The sequence below is a fragment of the Primulina huaijiensis genome, chromosome 6 (assembly GCF_012295235.1).
Source record: "Primulina huaijiensis isolate GDHJ02 chromosome 6, ASM1229523v2, whole genome shotgun sequence".
NCBI lineage: Eukaryota > Viridiplantae > Streptophyta > Magnoliopsida > Lamiales > Gesneriaceae > Primulina > Primulina huaijiensis.
The window spans coordinates 1941559-1950246 of NC_133311.1; the positions used below are offsets into that span (position 1 = coordinate 1941559).

At 34.3% G+C, this 8688-nt stretch overlaps 2 protein-coding genes across 6 annotated transcripts; one reads left to right on the top strand and one right to left on the bottom strand.

Annotated features, from left to right (window-relative positions):
* Nucleotides 1-1397: 1397 nt before the first annotated feature.
* On the top strand, nucleotides 1398-5129 carry LOC140978972 (protein PTST homolog 2, chloroplastic-like). 3 transcript variants are annotated; one of them, XR_012175690.1, is made up of 8 exons: nucleotides 1398-2040; nucleotides 2509-2675; nucleotides 2894-3052; nucleotides 3125-3342; nucleotides 3986-4131; nucleotides 4218-4464; nucleotides 4617-4685; nucleotides 4770-4854. XR_012175690.1 is itself a non-coding variant. In XM_073444276.1 (8 exons), the coding sequence occupies exons 1-8, from the start codon at nucleotides 1514-1516 to the stop codon at nucleotides 4863-4865; spliced, it is 1530 nt and encodes a 509-aa protein (XP_073300377.1). In that variant the 5' UTR covers nucleotides 1398-1513; the 3' UTR covers nucleotides 4866-5129. The 3 variants fall into 3 exon arrangements, 2 of the variants coding, with proteins under 2 accessions (XP_073300377.1, XP_073300378.1); XM_073444276.1 differs by having other exon boundaries at nucleotides 4218-4365; nucleotides 4770-5129; XM_073444277.1 differs by having other exon boundaries at nucleotides 4218-4365; nucleotides 4617-4674; nucleotides 4770-5129.
* On the bottom strand, nucleotides 5014-8081 carry LOC140978973 (ultraviolet-B receptor UVR8). Of its 3 annotated transcripts, XM_073444279.1 has the most exons (9): nucleotides 7829-8081; nucleotides 7578-7730; nucleotides 7012-7170; nucleotides 6720-6887; nucleotides 6372-6503; nucleotides 6192-6272; nucleotides 5827-5922; nucleotides 5488-5751; nucleotides 5014-5446 (listed from the first exon to the last, which is right to left on the bottom strand). In XM_073444279.1, the coding sequence occupies exons 1-8, from the start codon at nucleotides 8034-8036 to the stop codon at nucleotides 5519-5521; spliced, it is 1230 nt and encodes a 409-aa protein (XP_073300380.1). In that variant the 5' UTR covers nucleotides 8037-8081; the 3' UTR covers nucleotides 5014-5446; nucleotides 5488-5518. The 3 variants fall into 3 exon arrangements, with proteins under 3 accessions (XP_073300380.1, XP_073300379.1, XP_073300382.1); XM_073444278.1 differs by having other exon boundaries at nucleotides 5014-5751; XM_073444281.1 differs by lacking the exon at nucleotides 5827-5922 and having other exon boundaries at nucleotides 5014-5751.
* Between the last annotated feature and the right edge of the window lie 607 nt (nucleotides 8082-8688).

Sequence of the window (8688 nt, forward strand, 5' to 3'; positions counted from 1 at the left end):
GATAATATCAATTTAGAGTTTTATCTTTTTAGATTACGAGATTTGATTTAATTTATGTATAGATATTATATAATTTGTTTTTAACTTGGTATTTATTTTTGGATATGTTATCTTGATTAAATTTTTTTTATTCATAATGAAACTCTTGTTTCCATATATTGTGGCACTCTTTTTATGAAATGCACTATAAGTCAAATAAAAAATATATAGAGAGAGCTTTGGCAGACGCACAAGTGTTTTTTGAGCCGAAGAATTTTGGTGATAAATTCATTGCTTTGCTGTGTTGCTGCTCCAACACTCACGTGGAGTGTTGCTCGAAGAGTTTTTTGGTGGTTTCTGTTTTAAGCGACACAATATTTGCATCTATGATTTTATTTAGTTTATTTTAGATGCAATTTACTTCCTTAGATTGTCAATGAATATATTTTTTATACGTGTCATTAGTATTATGTTTTGTAAACGATTTACAAGCTTTCTAATGATAATTTTGTTCTGAGGCATTGTACAAATCTTATTCTGGTTACTAAAGTTTATGTGTGTGATAAATAATACATTTCGCTGTATATTGTGAACTGTGATGACAACACCGACACACAACACCAAAATCTGATACACACAAATTTATTATTTTTGCACTTTTATGTTAAACAAACCCCTTACAAATATTTTCTTATATTTAATAAAATACATTGTATGTTTATAATAATATCTAAAAAAAATTGAGTATATATTAGACATTTTATAGTAAAGAAAGAAATATGAAGTGCATTTTAAAAAATAGAGTGTAAATAACACTCATTTAAATGTTTGAATTGATCGTATCATTTCATTTAATTTTTTTTGGATTTTATTTTATTTTTATATATTTAGTTTTTTTATAACTTTAAAATATTAAATAAATTATAAAATTTTTATATAATAAATAATTTTTAATTTTTTGAAAAATATTGATATATTTTCTAAAATTTTGATTGAGAAATAATATATGATTTTTTAATATATTTTTTTATTAATAATAGTTTCATTCAATCGATATATCAAATACAATGATAAAAAATTTAATTTAATGACGGAATTGATATTTTTATTTAAATATAATCTCAAATAATAAAAAAAATTAATTAAATATATTTATTATATTAATAATTTTAACAATTATTTAAACGCTCTTATTTTCTGATTTAAATGTTTCCTCAATCGCACGATAAAAACAAAGCAAAAACTTGTGTGAGACGGTCTCACGGATTGTATTTTGTGAGACAAATCTTTTATTTGGTCATCCATGAAAAGTATTATTTTTTATACTATCAATATTACTTTTTATTATGAATATCGATAGGATTGACCTGCCTCACAATTAAGGATTCATGAAATTATTTTAAAACAAAGACAGTAAGTAAATGGCTGCCACTTTTTTCGCGCACACTGTGATTGTTCTGTGCTTTACAATTTCTTCTCCAGCCTCGGTTCTTTGAAATAGGCACGTAAAAGTGTTCGGCGAAATGCCTGAACGATGGTCACACTCATCAGTAGCCATAGCCGTATTCTAATTTCCCGCAAGATATTCTCGCCTTTGAATTATTCTCTCATCCCTTCTGTGATGTCCACGCATAATCCTAAGAATGGGGCTCAAATTTGTAGACTAAGTGCTGTTCGGGGGCATTCTTTCGGGTTTGTGAAAGTGACGAGGGACAAGAAATTCAGGTGTTATTTAGAACTGGAGGTGGAAATTATGGAGTTCATGAAGAAATCTGAGAAACCGATGATGTTTCCGACTAGAGAAGAGTTAGCTAGAGCTGGAAGAATGGATTTGGTGGAGTCGATAAAGAAGATAGGTCGGTGGTATACGCTTGGGTGGGACGAAGAAAATGTGGAGGAAAAAATGGATTTTGATCTTGGGGAATTCCAGAGGAGGGTTGAGAGGATTGAGGAGAGCATTTCTGTGGACTATAAGGAAGCTGACTTTTCCTCCGGTTCGGATTTTAATTCTGAGAAGAATTCCACGCAGCTGGCTTCTTCTTCGCCGTCGGATAGATCCGTGTGAGGTTTTTATTTTTGAAATTCTCAATAATATTCACAACTCTACCTTTTCTTTATAATTCTTGATATCATTATTTATTTGTTAGTGTATATAGTCTATATTATGATATGTTGATGATTTTATTCAATGTTAAGAGAGTATGAGTGTATAAAATTATAACTTTGGCCATTAATGGAGGCTTATGGGGAGTAATTTCTTAGTGCTGCTATCTGCGCGTCTCTTCTTTCTCGTTTCACTCTCATCTTACTTGGTAAAATGTGACTTACAACTGTTTATAGTTACGCCCGTTTAATTGTAATTTACCTGTTTTCTGAAGGCTTGTACCCATCAATTTTTCTCTGAGATTTCTGTTGGTATGGTCCTTTGTCACTATGTATACATCATGTAGTTAAATACTAGTGTGATTTATTCAAAGAAAACTCTTACGGAATTGCTATTCATAGTTTAAATTTTCTTTCCTGGCTCAGAGAGAGGAGTGCTGATGCAGATACTGGCATCGAGGGAATACTGAATAGATTTGAGAAGCAGAGGAATATCAATTTTGGAGTAGATTTAAAGCCATTTGGATATGGAACTCATGCCACAAGTAAAGATGAGGCAGATGACAGTCATTTTGGAACCTCTTCTGATGTGGGTTAGTTGGCTGTTTTGAATCAGAGCAACATTCGTTCATGCATTCTGGTCATATCCTGTTAAATATTTATTGACTAGAGTATGGTATCCCTAACAGACGAAAATTGTGGGGATTATATTTTACATTTCTCCACATATATATTATTGATCTGTGAATTGTCATGGTGCCTATGTTTGCATTCTAAAACACTAGATATTGTGCCTTTTGAATTGTAAAAGCCAGGGTTGATAATGGAGAAAACGGCAGACATCCAACAGGTTTCCGCCACCAAGTCATATTGAATAAAGCAGATGACAAGATGAGCCCAAACTTTGAGCCGGAAACATGGAGAAATTGGAGCAATCAGCGAGCAGGGTTCCACTATTCAGAATTTGAAGGTGCTTGGTTTTACTTGTCTTTGTAAGGATATTTTTAGCCTTGCCGGGTTTTTAACTTCAAGTGGCATGCAGCTGCCGAAATTTCTTTTGGAAAAAACATCATGGAACTTGATAGAGAAACTTATCGTGATAGATTAACTGCAATTAATGGTGAATACGGTGAAGCTTGGGATGGGGCTGAAGAGATTAATCTCAATCACATAAAAAGTCGCATTCAGCATCTAGAGTTAGAGCTCTCTACAGCGCTTCTTTCCTTGAGGTCCAAAAGGGCGGAGAGCATTACAGACAAGGTGGGTGGGCTGGATTTTTTATTCTTATCTCTAATTGGCTTTGTTCTTCCAGAGTTACGTAGTGCATATGATAGATTGGTGTGTAGCCTCCGGCCAAGATAATGATATTTCTGTACTGAAAAAGTACATTGTGGCTCCATCCCTGGATGCTAGCTTAATGGCAAAATAATCGAAATTAGGAGCTTGAACTACCATAGAGTTCAAAATATTTAAGTTGAACTTTTATCCTTGGATATAATTTTGGTACAGTAGAAGATGTCCAAACCGGTGGTATTAACAGAAAATCAAATGTTCAACTCCCATAAATTAAATTAATAAGTCAATTATGAATGTTTAGGATTGCTGAAGAATATCAGTCATCTTTCCTTATTTGTGTCATTATCTATTTGACATAACTGTGGAATGAGGAATTCGGAAAGCTGTATATCTTAAAAGATTCAAGTTGTAGCTTTATCATCTTTTATGGCTTTTATACAGTAGCAGACGCTCAAACCTACATTTTCAATTGAATCGTCCTACAACTGACGATTACAACCAAATTTCTGACTGTTTAAGAGTTGAGAAAGAACACCAACAGATGCTTTTGTGTTTTATGTACAAAACATCATGTTACTTCTTTTCTTCAATGTTTATTCTTCATCAGGTTGCTGGAATCTCTGTCAGTGATTTTCAGAAGCTCTCTGATGAACGGGAATTCCAAGAGAATGAGTTCATGAGTGCCCAGGAGCGATTGCATTCAATACGAGCCAAGATGGCTATATTAGAGGGGAAAATGGCAATGACAATAGCGTATGTTATTTAATACATTTGAGGATAACCAGCAAATGACTCTTTTTCAATTGAAATTCGACATTTTTCCCGCTACTCTTTTTCAGTGACACACAAATGATAGTGGAGAAGAAGCAGGAACAGATATATAGAGCACATAAAGCCTTACAACTTCTGCGGGATACATGCATAGTGTGGCATAATTCAGCTTCAGAGGTCCTTTTAACTGGATCTTTTGATGGATGGACAACTCAGGTCAGATAAGTTTTACAAACCGTGGAATATCTCAGAACTCGTGTTTCCTTGTAGATAAAACAAGAATTTGAAGTACAGCCAGTTGAACAGAATTATAACGTTAGTATCTATTAACTTCTTGAAACATTTTGTTTCACAAAACAATCATGTAAGTGTGGTTCTGAGATTGATGCGTAAACTACTCTTAACAATGAACCTGGCTTTTTTTTTCATTCTTGATTAAAGTAGTCAAATGGACACCTTGATTGCAGCTGAAGATGGAGAAATCAAAAACAGGAATCTTTTCAGTGAGCTTAATGCTGTATCCAGGTAGATATGAGGTAGGTTTTTTAAAAACCTCTGACTATGTGATGTATTCAGCTTTACCCTGATCACGAACTCTTTCCTATAATATCCTGCTACAGATTAAGTTCGTAGTTGATGGTATATGGAAAGTCGACCCTTTACGCCCCATCGTCAACAATAGTGGCTACCAGAATAACCTTCTTATTGTGACATGAGAAAGAAGAGAGCTTATAGCCTTTAGGCAAATGCTAACATTGACACGCCTCGTATATCAGAAAATCATTTGCTTCTTTTCCACTTTTTAATTTTTATTATTTATTTATTTTTTGCTGCAATAACTCCTACTTAACTATGTTATACACGATAAATGTTAGGTCTAATCTTGGAAAATAAAAAATATTACGAGGTTCATGGTAGGATCAAAAAAGCTGTACTTAAATATTCTATTATACCAGTGAATACTTGCTATGTTACTCGCATATTATTTGCATGGTTGTCAGGAGTCTAAAATTTTTGCTTCTTGAACAAATGACTTTCTATTCAAAGTTATTGGAACTCAAAACACGAATAAGCTCGATGTTATTATGCATAAGTCGAGTTCTAATAGATCTATTGCCTTTGATCTTAGAATTATAAGGACCTTTTAGTACAATGGCCTCTGCTCAAGGACAGAGTGTGCATTACTAGCTTGCCAAGTGACACAATATTTAACACCGGAACAAGCAGAAAACATAAACCCAAAGATGTTTAGCCTGACCCCAATTTAATGCCAAACTTCATCGTGTGCTCACCGCATCTTTGCGGCGCTATAAATTTTCATAAAATAGTGAATGAAACATAAGTTTCACCGTGTTCCTTCCAGCAAAAATTAACTTGTCATTGCAACGTTGAGACCTATGTTTGGTACATCTACTTGGGAATTCACACCAAAATTCTGTAAAACAAAGCAAAATCCACTGCCACAGTACACACTAGAAATGACATGTTTCCCAGCCACTACACTGCCTAAGTTCACCAGCCGAGGGCATGTTTTATCAACTGTATTCCCAAGGCCAAGCTGACCATGTTCTCCCCAGCCCCATGTCATCACCGACCCATTGTCTGTAAAATAAAATTGGAACCCAAGTCAATTCAGAACATGATATGTATTCAAAGACGTAAACGTAGACTTTTTGCCTGTTACTAATGCTGAATGTTCTGCTCCTGCGGCAATTTGCAAGACTGATGTTTCTTCAAGATCGATAAGTTTCAGCAGGATATCTTGTTTAGGTTCTATGAGATGGTAAAAAAAGATCATTAAATCCATCAGGTTCAACTTTTCTCAGTAACTCAATGTGCACTCCAATTTTATTTCAGGTAGGAATTCGGCAAGTCATTAAGTAAGATGAACCAAAGTACACATTCTAAAATTAATTTAAACATAAGACCATTCCATCGTTTTACCATATATAGAGAGAGAATTTGGAACAGCAATTGTGAATTGTTGCGATACTTAATTAGGATAATACAGAAGAACAAGTAAGATTCTTGTAGTTAATTACCATCTTTCATCCAAGGTGTTTTATGAGGATTACCAAGTACTCCATGATGATCGCCACCAAGCATGTATAGTTTCCCTTCTCCTGCAAAAAAGCAGAAAATAGTCCAATTTGTGCATCCTAAAATCCAAATTGTTATTTCCTTCCAACAAGATCCATGAAAATGATTGTAAAAGTTCATACTTGTTAATAATAAAGCATGATTCCATCCTAATGCAACCTGGTGGAAAGACAAAGCCGTATCAACACGGTGAGGAATGCAGACATGTGATGCATTCCGATATCCTCTTCCCCAAGTGTATAAACTTCCAGTAGCTAGACAACAAGTGTCAGCAACAATAAGATGGAAAATTCAATGATGAAACCAAGAATGGTAGAGTCTGATTCTAAAACATATTCTCTGACTCGTAATATAATGAATGATGACTAGCATGTAAGGTTGCCAGTCTTGTTATTACAACTTTTTGATCAATGTGATGGCATCGACACCCAACGTGAAACCAAGAAAGAGGCAAAAATGTTGAAACACACCTGATAATGCAGCACTATGATCTCCATTCGCACAAATACTAACGATTTCAAAATCTGTGAGGCATAAGGTAGCCTGAGGAACACTTGTTGATTTGACTATGCCTGTGGATGAACCTAATTGTCCGCGCTTTCCCGACCCAAATCCATAAACCTTGTGTTCTACGTTGCCTACACAAAAAAATGATAAATTTAAGTTTGATGATGAATGTGGTGCAATTCGCATCCAATTCATAGTAAATGCTACATCAAAAATCAAAATTCAATACGAAAACAAATGTTCCGAGAAAATTACCTTTAAGCAATGCTAGTGTATGGCGCATACCACAAGCAACTTGCTCCACATTCTTAGAACTAAAATACAAGACCTCTAAAGGAGAGCATTTTGATTCATAATCCCCATGACCAAGCTGACCAAACAAACCATCTCCACAAGTGAAAACCGCTCCATTATCTGCACAGAAGCTAACAATGTTCAGAAGCAGTTAAAGAAAAAGTAAATGGATGCTTAGCCTAATAGAAAGCAAATCTAAAAATGGCATTTCACCCTTCAAATATGAACTTGCAATTTAAAGTATCAGTTGGAAATAAACATTGCCAAACAAAAGATGAAAATTTAAACTTAAGAACCAATCATTCCTCCAAACGCTTCACATGACCACTCTCAAAGAAACTAAACTAATCATTACCTATATCAACAACTAAAGAAGAAAACGTGCTGAATAAATCAGACTTAAACATTAATAAACCAGAACAAGAAATGCATTATCCGCACTCACACAAATAAACAGCCAGAAATAATAAAGAAATCTTCAAATATCAGTTACGATTATCAATATCAACGCGTGGGAGAAACAAAACCTGTAACAAATCCAGAGTGATTCCACCCTGCAGAAACACGGGTAACAACAAAGCCTTCCAAAGCTTTCACTTCATTCGGCTGCAAACAGTTGATCATCTCCCCATGGCCTAATTGACCAGAAGTTCCCCTCCCCCATGTGAACACTCTTCCACCTGCAACCAGTAAAACAAAAACCCATCAAAATTCACAAAATTTGAAAGGCAAGAACGAATCTTCCGCATGATTTTCATCCAATAAAGTGTTACTGTACCGGGTGTGAGGGCAATTACATGAGCGCCGCCGCAGGAGAGGGAAGTGAAGGGGCCAAAGGCAGAGAGGGAGCGAAGGCGTTGTGGGCTATGCTCATCCTGAAGCCTTACTGTCGCTAGCTGCCCGTCTGTGCCGGCGCCCCAACTCCATATTTCTGGTTCCTCTTGCTTTTCTTTTTCGTATTCTTCGAGTCTGTTGTTTTTGTCCATTCATATGGAATAACATAGTGACTTGTAAGTATTTTCATCAAATAATCTCTCTATTCTAAGTGAGTTTTTAGTAAAAATTGCCATGAGAACTGATTATTATAGTATTTTATAAGATAAAATACTATAAATTTATACTTCTTATCAAATTCCCAACATATTTCACAATATTTATGATGAAGATGAGTCCCTAAAGGCACAAGCAGGAGTGGTTTGAATTGCTGCTTGGCAAGCTGACATATTTGTTTATAAAGTAAGGTCTCTTGTGAGACAATATCAAAAAATTTTATTAGTGAAACATGTCATTTATGTTTATATTTACAAATAAAAATAATATTTTTTTTTTACAAAAAATGTAATATTTTTCATGAATGATCAAATAGAATAAGTCTCACAAAATTGATTCATGAAACCGTCCTACGAGAGTTAATTTTATTTTCATTTGTTGAGTATCCATTCCAGATTTTAATATTTGAATGATCAAATAGAATAAGTCTCAACATTTCAAGCTTTTATGTAATCTTTGTTGTAATATTATGTGAATTTTCAATCACAAATGACAAAGTTAATTTTATTGTCATTTGTTGAGTATCCATTCCAGATTTTATCACATTATAAGTCAGTTTCTTATTTTCTAATGTTTAATCGAAAAGAT